Consider the following 16,581-nt stretch of genomic DNA (forward strand, 5'->3'; position numbering starts at 1 on the left):
CGGCCTTTAAGGTGTCGAGGATAAATACAACAAAATAAAACCAGTACCGCTGCCAAAACAAGAAGAGTTATTCAAAACACATGGGAAAAGACCCAGGAAAACAGAGTTAATGATTAAAAAAGATTTTAAAAAATAACGCTAAAACCCCTGAAGAGCATCAGTTTCACACCCGAACCTCAACTCTCGCGGCCTGGTACCAAACGACAGGTGCCGGTCCGTGGCCCGGGGGTTGGGGACCGCTGCTGTGAATAAAAGGAATCTGTTTGAAGGCTGTGCAGAGCAGCGGGACCACACATTGTCACGTAACATTTTTCATCATATTAATATTTATTTGTAAAATAGTAAATTTTAGTTTTAATGTTCAGTATATAAAATTACATTATTGAATACTACGTGCTACGCAATAATAGTAATAATAGTACTTCTAATAGTCGTAATAGCAGTTGTTGTTGTTGTTGTTGTCATCATGCTGTTAATATCGTGACTTTTTACATTCAGTTTTTGATTAAAACATTTTAATTAATTAAAATAAAATATTAAATTTTTTTTAACTCTACCACCAAAAACCGAATACTAAAAAATAATAATAAATGATGATAACATGTATTTATTATGTTGCTCTTTGTTTGATTTCTCTTCTGTTTTTTTTCTCCATACAGGTGATCCAGGTGTTTTGTTTGTTTTTCTTTTTGTTCCTTCCCCCCTTTCTCATCATTTCTTCTCCCCTCTGTTTTTCTTTCTCTCCCTCTCTTTCTTTCATTCTTTCCTTCTCCCTGTCCTTTCCCCCAGTCATGTCTGTCCCGTCTGTAACAACTGATAATAAAATAAAATAAATACACAATTATAATAAAGGTCAATCAAATGGACCAACATGGCATCTTTCTTGGCCTTCAAACAATTCTGGGCCCTGTTTCAGGAAGCCGGTTTAGAAAAGTCAGAGTGAAAAACGATACTCAGGGTTGAGTAACCCCGAACTGTCCAACTCGGAATATTCGGTTTCAGAAAGGCTGATAACAAGTAGTTCAATCAACGCGGAGTTGCATTAACCCCAAGTCAAGCGCGCGCACGAGGATACATAAAGCCCTGATCAGTGGAGCACAGATTACGCGAGTCACCATGGAGACGGAGGGAAAGAAGGTGCGGTCGACGTATTTCACAGCGCTTGAGGCCGAAACCCTGATGGCAGCATATGCCGACAGCATGCACATCTTGCAGAAAAAAAGTAACACAGCCGCAGCTGCAAAAGACAGGGAGCATGCATGGCAAAACATAGCCGACAGAGTCAATGCGTGAGTGTCAATTTAAACATTGATCTAGGGATTTCCACCCATTTAACACGTTATCTTAGTATATGTTATTTCATTTTTTATGTCATACAGCGCAGGTGCAACCCAACAGGCCCCAAACGTTCCTGGCAGCAAGTAAAAATGAAATATAAAAACATAGTCCAAACAGGTAAGGTGTAATTATAGTATGAGCCACAGTGCTTGGTCTGTTTGTCCCATGTAAATCAATTGCAGTTACAGGCTACATTAATTTACCTCCTGTAAGCACTTATTGAAATTACCTGAGCACATTACAAGTACACATTTGCCTACTCTGTATGCTCAAATGTGTGCCGTCACAACCAACAGAAAAAAAGCGGAGGCCCGAAAAACAGGTGGGGGTCCTCCACCACCACCACTCACAGAGGCTGAGCAGTTGGCCCTCAGCCAAAACAGTGGGCGCCCTGTGGCTGAAGGCATCTCTGCGGGGACATCCTCTGAGTCAATAACCCCGCAAGACACAAGTGCCTACATAAGAGGTAAATTCAAAATAATACATGATGTGCATACATCCATTCTTCACAGTCACCTTGACCAAAATGAACTATGTCGTAGTGAAGTTATTGTCCTACTGTCAGAGATTTACAGTTATCAAACAGTTAGGTGAATAAACAACACTGAGACACTTGGAGACTGTTAACGTGCTGCACGGGTGAGGGCTCAGGGAGAGACCCACTCACACCGAGCTGCAGGTAGTTCGTCTTTATTTATAGCATAGCAGTGTCCTTTAATTTTGCATACGTGTGTGTGTGTGTGTGTGTGTTAATCTCTCACAGGGTGAGCTTCCTGTTTCTAGAGACAGAGCGAGTAGTACATTTTGTTCTTTCCCCATTAAGAGTAACATATGAACATATACTCTAATGCAACATAAAACTCATAAAAGCATTTCCACCTTAACACCTACTGATTTTGCCTTCCCTCAGTGTCGGTTGTCTCTGAGAGCATACTGACAATGAGGTGTATGGTGATTGGTATGTCTGGTAGTTGCCAGTTGTGCCCACATAAGTCATGAGTGACCTGTATGAACCCCATATTCTGCCAGTTGATGGTGATGGTGTACTGCATCTGGTGCAGCCCCCTGTTGAGCCAGACCAACATGCAGTTGTGAGTACTCGTAATACTCCACAGACTACATGTGTCAACAGTAGAACAGCAATGTTGTTAAATGTCTCCACCACAGGCATATGATGACGAAACAGTGACAGCTGTTACAGAGGAGGACGCAACAGAGCCACACTATGAGGTATACAGTGTACAGTGGAAAATATAACAACTGACTACAATGTGGTACTATGATAACACCATGGACTTACTATGTCCCTGGCAGAGTGATGCTGGAAATGAAGAGGAAGAGGGTCTAGCCACTCCTACAACAAACCTTTCCACAGTAGGATTTTCAGCACTGATTTACAACCAACCTAAGTAGGCATGTACTATGGATGCCAATGCTATGTCCTGTGTTGCAATAGCTCCCTGTGAAGCAGCTGTACAAGACATATCTGGTCAGGAAAATACAGAAGTGCGACATGGAAATGGTACACCTCAAGCTGCAGATCCAAAAGTCCAAGTTGGAGATTGTACTGCTGGAACAACAGTTAAGGGTGGGTGGAGTGATCAGAGATGGACGAATCATGTCAGTGTTTGTACAACATACTAATATACGCATTTATATGACATACAGGGTGACCAATAAAGCCAGTTGACCACAGAATCTGTGTATTTGTCTTGTAACATGTTGGGTTGACGGGTCACAGGAAATGGTTGTGGCATATGGTGTCTCTGACTGCTCTTCCATCCTGTACGTTCGTGGGTGGGTCAGGATGTTCATCGTGTGGATCACTGCTGATGTCTGGTTCAACTGGACAGTGTTCACCTCTAATCGTGGCAATGTTGTGAAGAATCACACATGCCACAATAATGTCACATGCCCTTTCTGGGGCGACCCTGAGTCTTTGAAGGCACTGGAACCGGGCCTTGAGCATTCCGATGGTCATTTCAACTCTGGCCCGTGTCCTGCAATGGGCCAGATTATAACGCTGCTGTGGGCCCGGTTCAGGGTCAGGGTAAGGGGTGAGCAAATAGGGTAGACATGGGTACCCCCTATCACCAAGCAGGTGGCCAGTGAACTCTCCTAGGACAGATGAATACATGTCAGTGCAAACGTCCCTGTGGCAATTGGTCTCTGTATATTTCACAGTAACTTTGACCCACCATGTCCAAATTTGGTGCTCAGTGTACATTCCCGGAAGATTCGTGAGTCATGGACAGAGCCTGGCCACTTGGCTTCCACATTTGTGATGATGTTGGCAGCATCACATATGATCTACACAGTGCAGAGAACACAAATTAGCATCCATTACTATAATGAAATAATTTGTTAGTGTGAAATGCTACAGGGAACTATGTACCTGCACATTAATGCTGTGGAAAGACTTCCTGTTCACATAGTCTCCTTCATTTACTGAGGGTGCAATGATTGGAATGTGAGTGCCATCTGTACAGCCAATCACGCCTGGGAACCCTGGAAATTAATGTACCATTTAAGTAGTAGTCCAAGTATCACCACATCATGAATTAAGTTTTGGTCATCCTGATACCTGCAATTTTGTGGCATCCCTCTTTGATAAATCTTGTGGGTCTGTGACCGGGGAACACCACAGACGAGTACAGGAGACGTTTCAGTGCAACTGTAACATTCCTGACTGCCCGACAGACGGTAGCCTTGGAAACGTGCTCAGCGTCACCAATATTATACAGAAAGCTCCCGTTTGCAAAAAAACGGAGTGCAGTACAAAGAATATGTAATGAACTGAGAGCATGTCCGCGATGTGTCACATGCGTAATATATGGCCTGAGGATGTTATCCAAATAACTTATAGATTGTGCTGAGAAACGGTAACGTTCACACAGAAAATCATCAGGTAATGATAAAATGTCCAAACGCGCTCTAATCACTCTCTCCCGGCGGAGAGCTCTGCGGAGAATTTGGGCTTCAACATCTACTGGCTCTTCGAGGTAGGGGCACGCCATGTCTGACACTTCCTACAGTCAGGTTTCTGACAAAGAGGCGGGGAAAGTCAGGGTTAGTTGAAGTAAACCTGCTGGGGAGCAGGTTAGCTTCACGGAGTGTGTCGTCATAGTAACTCACTCAGGATTAATCTGAACTCGCTTTGTGAAACCGAAAACCCAGAGTTTTCGTTAACTCAGGGTATACTTACTCAGAGTTTGCACTAAACCGGCTTCCTGAAATAGGGCCCTGATGACTAAAGATCCAAATGGGACAGGCAAAAAAATAAATAAATGATGATAACCATGTGCAGCTTCTCTCGTCTTCCATTTTTCCCTGATATGTTTCAGACACGTGTTAAAGTGTGTTGGCTGCATATTAAGTTCAAAATGCTGATGAATGCTGATGAGCTCTGATCCAGTTGACTGATATACTCTTCTCTACATCCTGCACTGAAATATGAGGATTGTTTGTTTATTAAAATAAAAAATCATCATGGAGTCATTGACAGAAGAGCATCAACGTTCAGCCTGTTAAATTAGATTTAGATATTTTTATTTCAGAAATGATTCCTAACAAAAATGGAGAATATAAAAACACAATCAAAGCAGTAAAGTCCATATCATGAAGTGTTTGCTGTATCAGACAATCATGTTTATTCACAACAATGAAAACAATATAGTGCAGATAAACATGGTGCTGTAATGAATCTGCTCTTAAACACAATAACAAAATACATTTTCCAAGAGAGATGATAATGATTCACATCAGAGTGAAGAACGAATACATTTACAACTGGTTTCTAACATTTCTTATAGATCGAACTGATCACTGATAGAAACAGAAGAATATTCAAAATGATACTCTGAGAGATACATGAATGAGATATGGATAAACATCAAATTACATAAAACAAAAAAGCACAAAATCACTATAACTGAAATAAAATATGAGCAGAAATATAGAAGAATTAAGTAAAAAGATAGAAAAAGGCAAAATGTTTAAAATATATAATCACATAAGAGACTGAACCGTCCAGTCAGGTCACAGATTCATATCTACAATAATATTTTTCTTTGTTTTTATTTTGATTTAATCACTTCTATGTATTATTATTATTATTATTATTATTATTATTATTATTATTATAAGCATATTAAGTGTGTGTTTGTGCTGAAAGCTGCTCTCCTCTCCTGGTTTTCTGTGTCACACAGACCACAACAACACAAAGCATCACCTGCAGACCGCTGAGCAGTATCCACCTGACTCTGTAGAAGGTCGAGTAAACCCCAAAGGGCTCTCTGTAGATCAGAACAAATTTTTCTGCTGACACACACTCATACTCTGACTTAAAACCTGCACACACATACTCTCCTGCATCTTCCAGTGAGACATTAGAGATTATCAGGCTGTCATCGGAACAAGTGATTCTATTGTCACTGCAGAACTCAGCACCGTACACAATTTTGCCTTCTGTTTGGATCAACTTAATGAACATAAAGCCCGAAGTACTATTTTCCCAATCATCAGAGCATCTCATAGTGACTTCATCTCCCTCTGAGAAAACCTTTACTGCAGGTGGACCAAATTTAGGGCACACCAAAAGCCAGTACGCATGTGTTACTTTTTCACCTGAACAGCTGTAGATACCTGAATCATTTAACATTAGTGATGGAAGTACCAGCGAGAAGTTTTGACCAACTTCTTGATCAATAATGTCGGGAACTGCATCCATCCACCAAACTGGGGGCTGGTCATGAATGGGGTCCATGAAGGGACACTCCAGCACAGCTGTGTCTCCCTCTGAAGCATAACGTAGCTTTGTTTGTTTGGTCAAACGTACAGAGTAAGTGCTCACACACTGCTGTTGGTTCATCAACAGGCAGATGTAAACAGTTTGTTGTTCATTGAAGACATGAAGAAGAGATGCGTTTTTTGCCTCCAGGAAACTTTCTTGGACTTTATTCACGTTCATAATTGTGTCTTTATATAATAGTCCCCAACCTAAGTAAGATCTGATCCAACGCACCGTCAGATTCTCACCTGCTCCTTTACATTGTACATCTACAGTAGCATCAGAAGCTATGATAGATTCTTCCCGCCTTACTGTCTTACACACAGTCAGGCTGATGTTTCTCTCATATGTCACGCTGCCCTGAGTCCAGCACACATCTTGGTACAGTCCAGAGTCTGAGTGGGTCAGGTTGTTGAGAGTAAATGAAGGAGAACCATGAAATGTCTCAGGAAATGAGAGTCGTCCTGTCAGGTCTTCATGTACTGTGAAGTTTCTGTTCCAGGGGTCAGAGATGTTCCACAGGACCAGAGTATCTTCACCAACACGTCTGGAGGTGATGCAGGAGCTGTTTTGATCTGGGAGCTTGAACTGTAAAGAGCCTCCTTCTTCACTTATGGCGATAAATTCTTCTGCATGAATGTTGCTGATGAGAGTGAACAGCAGGGAGAAGCAGAGCTGTGCGACTGCAGCCATCCTGCTCAGAGGTCTCCTGGTGAGTGTCGTGCTTTCACTCTTCACAAGCCAAAGTGTGGACATGGGTTTTTTTATACTTCGTTGCATGGGTCCAGGGGTATCAAACATGTGGTCTGGAGCACAGAACCGGCCAGTCACAGTGTCCAATCTGAACCATTACAAGTCAGATAATGTCAGCTTTACCACACAGCCATGAATATTTCTAAAAATGTAAAAGTCCTTTCTAAACTATTTAAAACTTTTTGAATAGTCTTTTAGTTTCAAAAACAACTAAAAAAATGTTGTTTCCTATGTGATCCTTCATAAAACATCACATATTTTCCAACATAATTCAGGGTTTGGTTTGGTCTAAGTAAGCAGAGAAGTCCAGGCATCCAGTTTCCATGCAGATGTTTACATGAAGCTCATCATCTGATGATGAAACTTACTTTGCACCCAAGCAGCCCAACCAGAAATTGAAAGTGTACATGCATCAAGGGACGGAGCGCATCCCGTCAATAGGTCCAAAGTGCAATCGAGGCTAATCCCATGATCTTCTTATTTTCTTGTAGACCGAAGTTGAAAATCTGGCAGTATTTATTTTTGTGATTTTTTTTCCACTCTCAGCCGTCCTTCTCCTGTATTTGGGCCTGTTTGTTAATTTATTTCAATCATGTAAACAATATACAGGTACATTTAGCAAAGAAAATTAGAGAAAAAAATACTATACAAAATAAAGTTAATACATTTCAATATTGCTTCTGTTCTGATTCATTTACATGTCGAAAGGGAGAGGGAAGAAGTACACATTTATTTATTTAAGTTATCCGTCAATATTTAGTCAGCTTCCTTACTGATAAGGAAGGACGATCGTGGCTCAAGAGTTGGGAGTTTGCCTTGTAATCGGAAGGTTGCCGGTTCGAGCCCCGGCTTGGACAGTCTCGGTCGTTGTGTCCTTGGGCGAGACACTTCACCCGTTGCCTACTGGTGGTGGTCAGAGGGCCCGGTGGCGCCAGTGTCCGGCAGCCTCGCCTCTGTCAGTGCGCCCCAGGGCGGCTGTGGCTACAATGTAGCTGCCATCACCAGTGTGTGAATGGGTGGATGACTGGATATGTAAAGCGCTTTGGGGTACTTAGGGACTAGTAAAGCGCTATATAAATACAGGCCATTTACCATATAATCTGTAATAAAAATAGTGAACAGATTTCTGATGTAATATATAATATAATATTACACCATGAAATTTTCTAAATAGCGACATTCACTTAATTTCAACATTTTCCCTTTTCTTTATAGCTCAAGAAGATCATATCTCTATAACTCTTGTTGAACTGTTTTATGTTTGGATATTGCTTCAATTTCATATTCAAACTGTTCCACAGCTTCACTCCATGCACAGAAACACAAAAGCTTTTTCCTGTTGCACGTACCTTCCCTGTTTTGAGTTACAAAAACCCTTAAATTATAACTTACTCCTTTAAAAAAAACATACTCTGAATATAATCTGGCAGTTCCTTATTTTTTGCTTTGAATATAATTTGTGCTGTTTGGAATTTCACTAGATCAGCAAATTTCAATATTTCAGACTGCAAAAATAGTGAGTTTGTATGTTCCCTATAACCTGCATTGTGGATGATTCGAACTGCTTTTTTGTTGAAGAGTAAAAAGTGAAAGTAATGTGGTTTAATAGTTGTTGCCCCAGACCTCTGCACAAAAGCTTAAGTATGGTGAAACCAGTGAACAGTAGAGAATATGAAGTGATGTCCCGTGTGATACCTGCTTTGCCTTGTTTAGTACTGCAATGCTTCGTGATACTTTGGAATGAATATATCTCACGTGAGCACTCCAGTTTTTCATCTATTATTACCCCCAGAAATTTATTTTCACTGACTCTTTCAATATCAACACCATCCATCCATCCATCTTCATCCGCTTTATCCGAGGCCGGGTCGCGGGGGCAGCAGCCTAAGCAGAAAGGCCCAGACCTCCCTCTCCCCAGCCACCTCCTCCAGCTTATCCGGGGGAACACCAAAGCGTTCCCAGGCCAGCCGAGAGATATAATCTCTCCAGCGTGTCCTGGGTCTGCCTGCTGGGCATTCCCAGTTATGTAAAAATAGAAAACAATGATCCACGCTGCAGTTTCACACCTTGCATTTCCATCCACTGGGACAAATTGGACCCTTTGCCATCCTACTTATGGGGGATTTTAATATTATTTAAATAAATTGCGAAACGTTTTTTGAATTTGCCCTAAAATAAAGTCATTAAAAAAATTTGAATGTCCACTTTAAAAAAAAAGTGGACATTAAACACCACATGTATAAAGATTAATTTGCACCATGAAGCCCTGCTGTCACAAACTTGCATAGATGTAACATTGTCTCTGAAGTTAGATTTAAGAAAGAAGCGCTTGAAGTTTTTACAACAGAACGTGACGTCATCAGGTTGGTGGGTTGGCTGCGGCTCATAGACTTACATTATATTAGAAAACCAGTGAACCTCAGTGGAAAACAAGATTAAAACTAACAAGTCTAAGGGGGTCACTTTGGTGCTCCCCCTGGTTACAGCAAAGAGTTTCATGTTAAGAAACCAAAGATGTACTGTCCACTTTCACTCTGTGTCTCCTAAACAGTCAGTGTTTCCTCGTTGTTTGGCTAGCTGTGAAACGGGAAAATCCACCTGTTGGCTGTAATGTTCATGCAGGTGGCAGCAGGGAAAGTGGATATTTATTATTCAACATGCGTCTGAGCTTATATTGACATCATAGGAGGTAAACTCTGTCATGGAAGTAGGTTTCCATCTAAGTTAATGTCAGCTGTGACAGTTCTAACAGTTGTGCTGCTTGTTGTAGATCAGAAATAAATATAAACAGCTTATATTAAGTTGTGCCCAGTAGCTCAGCAGATACTCTAAAGCTCACGATGTAATGAGGAAAAGAAAACAGGCTGATATCCAGATTGACGTTTTGGAAACTGATTTTGCTTCTGCAGCATCCTGTGTGCAATCCTGTTAGAATATGTCTGATCAGGGCGATGGTTGGATCCTGTTAAATACCCCAATTCTTTGATCTTTGGGCTGAAAGAAGAACAACACTTGGTGTTTAATGCTCAATCAACAATCTCTTTAGACCATACAACCCTTTAGGCATAAACGTCTGTATGGGAGATTTGCACAGGAGGTGGAGTTTTCCATCTACCCAGCTCCCCAAGTGTCCACCGCTGTGGTTGAGCCATACAACTCCATCCTGACCACCCACACCACCCTAGAGCACTCTGACTGTGCCTTCATGGTAGATAACGAGATGACATCTGCCGTAGGAACCTCGATATTGAGCGTCCTACCTACACCAACCTGAACAGGTTGATCAGCCAGATTGTGTCCTCCATCACTGCTTCGCTCCGCTTTGATGGCGCCCTCAATGTTGATCTGACAGAGTTCCAGACCAACTTGGTGCCCTACCCTCGTATCCATTTCCCCCTGGCCACCTACGCCCCCGTCATCTCTGCAGAGAAAGCTTATCACGAGCAGTTAACTGTATCAGAAATCACAAACGCTTGCTTCGAGCCAGCCAATCAGATGGTGAAATGTGACCCTCGCCACGGCAAGTACATGGCCTGCTGTCTTTTGTACCGTGGCGATGTGGTGCCCAAAGATGTCAACGCTGCCATTGCTGCCATTAAAACCAAGCGCACCATCCAGTTCGTGGACTGGTGCCCCACCGGTTTCAAGGTCGGCATCAACTACCAGCCACCCACTGTGGTTCCTGGTGGAGACCTGGCCAACGTCCAGAGGGCTGTGTGTATGCTGAGCAACACCACCGCCATCGCTGAGGCCTAGGCACGACTTGACCACAAGTTTGACTTGATGTACGCCAAGCGTGCATTTGTTCACTGGTATGTGGGTGAGGGAATGGAGGAGGGTGAGTTTTCTGAGGCTAGAGAGGACATGGCAGCTCTACACTGTAAAAAAAGTCAGTAAAATATACAGCAAAACACCGTCAAATTCCAACGGTAATGGAGCGTAAAATCAAAAACTTCCTTTTACTGTATTAAATAGATTGAATAACCGTTAATTGTGAGACTGGATAAAACTTTGTTTTTTACTGTAATAAAATGTTGAAATTATAAATATTTTCTGTGAAAACAAATAAATATGCATACATTTTACAATTACATATTGTAATGTTGAAAATGTCTGAAAAACTTAGATTTTACGGTATTATTTGAGTAAAACTACATCTTTTGGGGTTGTGCACATTGGAATTCACAGTATAAAGCTGTAGATTTTTAAGCAAACAAAAACATTCATTTTTACAGAAACAAGATGTTAAAAAATAGGGTCCACCGTAATAATACAACCAGTACATACCATAAAAAAAAAGCAAATATCAGCAGTGAAAGACAATAAAACTGATAGTATTTTTTTATTTTAAAATTCAGATACTGATATACAGATTAAAAGTTAGGCCTTCAGTATATCATTGTTAACCTTCTGATAAAAAAATCAACAGCAAAAGAAGATGTTAAAAATAAAGTTTATGGTTGTGAATAAAATTGATTTCAATAATCTTTTTTAATTATTATTTTAAAACAACTTTATGTTGTTGTGTTTCACGCCATATTATCAGACCACCTTAAGTGGGTCGGCCTTAAATTTTGAATTTGTGTGATCGCTGTTGATTGGTAGCTAAACTGCTGGTAAACTGTGTACAGACGTTTTACGTTCGAATTGCAGAGAAAAAAAATCTGGTAGCAACATTGTGCAGTATGAGCGAACCATTTCACCAAAAAAAGGGGAAGCAAGGTAAGACGTGGCTGCAGCGGTCTGCAGACGTGACTTCTGATCAAATTCGAACCTCCTAAAGAAACAAAGAGCGACGTTACATTGCGGGATGACGTCACCTGAAAATGACCAATAGCGCGGCGCGCTGCTGAGCTGTGTGCCAACCGCTCTTTTTTTCATGCAGGAGACTCAAGTTGGCTTCGCTAACGGACACAGTTTTGAACTCGTATATTAGCGCCATTTATTGCTGCTTGGACCACAGCATCTTCGGAATTTGTAGACATCCTGGCAGCTTACAATTAGTTCGAGGTGAGGTGAGTACATGCAACTTCAAGTTATCTCTGTTATAAAAATCCACCAGCCCAGCGTTTATAGATAATTTTAGCAGTTCGTTTTTTATGAGTGAGGTTGTGAATTTAGTTAGCATTTGTGAGTTGAGTTAGCATTACTGTTGCGAGGGAAGCATTGCTCTGGATTAGTTTCTGTATATGGCGTGCTTAATTCGCTAGGGAGGAATTACCAAAGTACATGGAGTTATGTTAACGTGTAATTTCTGTGGTAAGGTAGTTCAGTCATCAAGGGGCTACGTGCTTCATTGTAAACTGCATCGGAATGAGCCACGTTGTTTCTTTCGGTGTATTGAAGCAGGCTGCAAGCAGACATACACCAGGTATGGCGCGTTTAAGGCTCATTTTTACCGAAGACACTGCCCCCACCCATGTCACTGGTGTGGTGGTGGTTTCTTCGTTTACATGTGCAATGGCGATGTGTGAACGTCAGTGTCAGAACTCTAAAGAGTTAATAGCTCATCTGAAGAGCCATATTGTGGAAGGACACGTGGTCACTTGTCCAGTAAGAGGATGCACAAATACCTTTAGAGTTAAATCATCTTTTACTGCTCACATGTCACGTAAACACAGAGTTTTCAGACAGCAGCATTGGTGATTTATATAGAGAGTCTGCATGTCAATCATCATCTGTTCCAACCACATCAGATGACTTTGTACCCCTGATTTCCGAGCCTGCTGCACAGTCTATTACACATGAAGATAACATGGAAATGCCCCCTGAATTCTGTGATCTTTTTCTGAGAAACGTTTCACTATTCTACTTAAAATTGCAGGGTCAGTTTCTACTGCCTGCTTCAACCATACAGAACATTGTAGAGGAAATGCAGAACATGCATGAGTTGGGACAGACATACAGTTTGGGTAAACTTGCATCACTGTTAAAAGATGACACATCATTATCAGAGGAGGACATCAACAAAGTCTGTGAGTCTGTCAAAAGCTATGATCTTTTTTCTGCATGTCATACCGGGCCATTGAGGACAGTGCACTCCAGAGCTCAGATCTTTAAAAAAGCCTTCAACTATGCGGAACCAAAGAAAATATTTTTAGGGAGAGATGAAAACAGAAAAGATAGGTTTGCCTATTATGTGCCTTTAAGAGAGACTTTGAGATGTCTGCTAGAGTCTGATCTGTGGCAGAAATCAGAAGAGCCCTCTACTGAGCCTCCTGCTGATGTTCTGTGTGACATAAGTGATAGTAAGCTGTTTTAAATAAAATGATTTTTTTGGTCAAAACCCATTGACTTAATTGATTTCTATCCATTAACATCTTACATGAAGTATGGGTACCAAATGGTTCCACTGAAACACAGTGTGCTGTCACAATAATGGTGCTGTTAGTTTGGTACTTACGAAACACTGTATAAAAGTGTAGTATCAAGCAAGATCAGCTTCATATTTTAAGACCAAAGGTACCACTTGGTGTAAATTGACCTTTATTCACATTCTTTTATCAGACATCTTGGAAATGGGGGGCAGCATAAGGAGTTCCATTACTAAGGTGCTGCCGGACCTGTCTGCCTCAATCCTTGAAATTGTACTGGAGGCACTACAATCATTAGGAGTGGAGACATCTGAGAAACAAACCAGTAAGTATTATGATTTCATTGCACAATAGCCATGAAGGACTTTCTGTTTTTTCTATTATGCTTTGGCCAAGGTCCAAAAAGTACAATTAATCTATTGTTTGTGATATTGTTTTACAGCACCAAATATGGAAATTTCAAGCCAGGCCAGCATATCGTCTCCATCTGTTTTAAGGTTTAAGGGTGGTGGCACAGCTAAGACCCAAGAGTCTCTTTCAAGGTTAGTAAAGTAAACAGATTCAAGAAGATATTTTACACATTTCTTTGTCGTCTGTCTCTAAATCTTATTTTGTCTTTATTATGATTAAAAAGGTTTGTTTTGTTCCTGCCCTTTTCAGACACTGAATTTGAGCAGAAACCATAAGGATACTCAAAGGACCTGTGACTCTCAGGAAATGGTGAGATTTCAGGTCATAATCTTTTTTTTTCCATTAAATTAATTTTCCTTTTTCCCTTTACAATATTGCTGTTTTGTTTTTGTAAACAGCATCAAACGAGAGAGAGACAGATGAAACAGTTTCAAGACAATGGCAGGAAAAAAATGCTGAAGATTGAAACAAACCTTGGCTGGAAATATTTGGTATGTGTTTTACCGTAAATCAAATTGTTGAAAAACATTCAGCTACACTGTAACACAGGGAAACTTGATTTGCACTTATTTTGTTACTTTAATTTCTTGTCTCATTATTTTTGTCAGTTATTATTGTTTATGGTGTATGCCCTTCTTGTTTTCCTTCTGAATGCAGAAGGTATCTAGCCAGTCCACAATGAAAGCTTCGTTGCACCCAATGAGTCTTCTGGCAGAAATGATGGCGGCTGTATTCTTTGGTTTCCCTAAACATCACACCCTGCCTGTTTATACGAGGCTCTTCAATTAAGTCTGCACCCAAAGATTCAATAAGAGGTAAGCAGTGGTATTATTCAAGTTTTGCTAAAGAAAGATGGACAGGAGACACTAATCTTAATCAGCCGAGCTCAGGTTCATGTCCAGGTGAGCAGTTTCATACGCTATAAAATGTAGATTGAATGATAGGTCTCATCACCATGCATTCAGCCATTAACTTCAAGTTCTATGATAAATCAATACGAAACTTAAATACGTTTTCCAACAAATTATGATTGTGATTAGGGCTGCGTTGTCTATGTATAACTTTTACATAAGTAGATTTAAAGTATAACTATTGCCAAAACGCAACCTGGGCTGTTTTTTTTTTTTTGTTTTTTTTACTGTATCGATTTTGATGTGCTCAAATTTATGCCCCGGCCCCCTAGTATTCCCATTCACTGGCTATTGACCACAAAACAAAATCACGGTCAATCTCAAAAACGGCTTGTTTGTCGTAATTATGCTTTTAGATATATGTTTGTCTCGTTTACAGTAAAAAAAAAAAAAAACTGAAAAAAACAGCCCAGGTTGCATTTTGACAATAGCTATCCTTTAAGAACTGTATATTTTACACTTAAGAAATCATTTATCATTAGATCTGGTTTTGGCAGCACGTTTTGTTCATTTCTGTGCATTTTGCTCAAGCACTGATCAAACTTTGTCCATTTTTTTTGCTGCAGAGGGGATCCTGCCAGTCCAAAGTGAACTCCTGATGGACATTGAAGTACTCCTGCAGAGCTTGTATCTTCAACACCATGCGCATTAGAAACTCCACCGAGTCCTTTCCTTCACCAAGGCAGGACCCAGTGACTCATTACTGTTGATAGGTCAGGGGCAGGTAATATTTTGTTTCATGTTTATTCATTCCTCCATGGATTACCAGCCATATATATGGACACATGCTGTATTCTCAAGATCTATGCTGTTTTGTAGGAATAGAGAAAATAATATGTTTAGTCTGTTTTCAAATGGTATGTCAAATTTTCTCATTGCTTATCAGTAATATTCTCTACCTTGGTTGTATATGAGCATCTTTAGATTTTTCTATATTTAGCGGTTGCAAATGTAAAATGTACGGTAAACCATTTATGTTCCTCATATTGTACTGTATTTTTAGCGGTAAAATACCGGCAGCTGTGGTTGCCAGGAATTTACCGTAAAATGTATCTGGTCAAAATAAAATGCTGTAATTTGTTATACAATTTCACTGTGTTTTTTACTGTCAAAGGTTTTAATAAGGTTTAACATATTTCTGTTATTTTTACAGTTATTTACAATAATAGGGTCTATCCTATTACTGTTAAATTAACAACAAATTACTGTAAATATTATTATATTATTACTTTTTTTTTACTGCAAATATCCGTAAAAAGCTATGGAAAGTTGCATTTTTTACATTAAATTGCTGTATAATTGACAAATATATTTGGTTTTTTCTATCATGATTTTGGTAAAATAATACGTTGTCTACCTTAAAAATTAGGGTTACAAAACCAGTATACCGTATTGTCTTTTACAGATTCCACATTTTTTACACGGTATATTCCTGGCAACCACAGCTGCCGGTATTTTACCGTAAATTTGACAGATTTTTTTTTACAGTGTAGAGAAGGATTATGAAGAGGTTGGAGTTGACTCTGTTGATGGGGAGGGAGATGAGGAAGGTGAGGAGTAGGTTCATTGCAATGAAATCATCAAAGTTATGCGAGTTCGCTCAGAAGCACTGTTACGTTGTTCTACCAAATCTTGTTACACATTCCTGTGTATATTTTTCAACTTTAAATAAATGTGTTTGAAAATGTGTTTTAATGCTATGTGAGAGTGTAACATGGAGACATGACCACTTTGTTTTGTAGTTCTGTTCTTTCAATATCAGCACTTTCTTTTATTAAGGTGCTGCTTAATAAAGAGTACATGAGCTGTTTAATCACTGATGTGCTTAATTTTAACCCCCCAAAATCTAGAAAAGAAAGTTAACCGCCAGGTTAATTCTGAATAAAGTAAAATAACGTAAATAAATTACAAATATAATAATTTAACATTATAATAACTAAAAGCGACATTTTTAGTGAATCTATATCTTTCTTAACCCCCCTAGTTCACAAAGCCTTAAAGTTTACTCTTCGGGCGCCCCTCATCCCCCGTTTTTTTCCGCCAAAATTATCCACACCCACTGACG

At 40.1% G+C, this 16,581-nt stretch overlaps 1 protein-coding gene and 1 pseudogene across 1 annotated transcript; both read left to right on the forward strand.

Moving 5' to 3' along the window:
- The first annotated feature begins 1,611 nt into the window (after nucleotides 1–1,611).
- Nucleotides 1,612–3,028, forward strand: LOC146619399 (uncharacterized). Its single transcript, XM_085370223.1, has 5 exons — nucleotides 1,612–1,804; nucleotides 2,368–2,429; nucleotides 2,506–2,568; nucleotides 2,653–2,712; nucleotides 2,795–3,028. Exons 1-5 carry the CDS (start codon nucleotides 1,612–1,614, stop codon nucleotides 3,026–3,028), a joined length of 612 nt encoding a protein of 203 aa, XP_085226349.1.
- Nucleotides 3,029–6,764: 3,736 nt separating this feature from the next.
- LOC146619400 (tubulin alpha chain-like) lies at nucleotides 6,765–16,077 on the forward strand (annotated as a pseudogene).
- The last annotated feature ends 504 nt before the right edge of the window (nucleotides 16,078–16,581 follow it).

This window comes from Diplotaxodon limnothrissa, linkage group LG14, assembly GCF_057381915.1.
Source record: "Diplotaxodon limnothrissa isolate DT_005_m linkage group LG14, D_limnothrissa_male_GT1.1, whole genome shotgun sequence".
NCBI lineage: Eukaryota > Metazoa > Chordata > Actinopteri > Cichliformes > Cichlidae > Diplotaxodon > Diplotaxodon limnothrissa.

What these genes read in the sequence shown, in the direction of transcription:
- LOC146619399 (XM_085370223.1), top strand. Translation starts at nt 1,612, where the DNA reads ATGTGTGCCGTCACAACCAACAGAAAAAAAGCGGAGGCCCGAAAAACA. An exon ending in CACAAGTGCCTACATAAGAG is followed by an intron (nt 1,805 to 2,367) that starts GTAAATTCAAAA and finishes ATATTCTGCCAG; the next exon opens with TTGATGGTGATGGTGTACTG. An exon ending in AGCCAGACCAACATGCAGTT is followed by an intron (nt 2,430 to 2,505) that starts GTGAGTACTCGT and finishes TCTCCACCACAG; the next exon opens with GCATATGATGACGAAACAGT.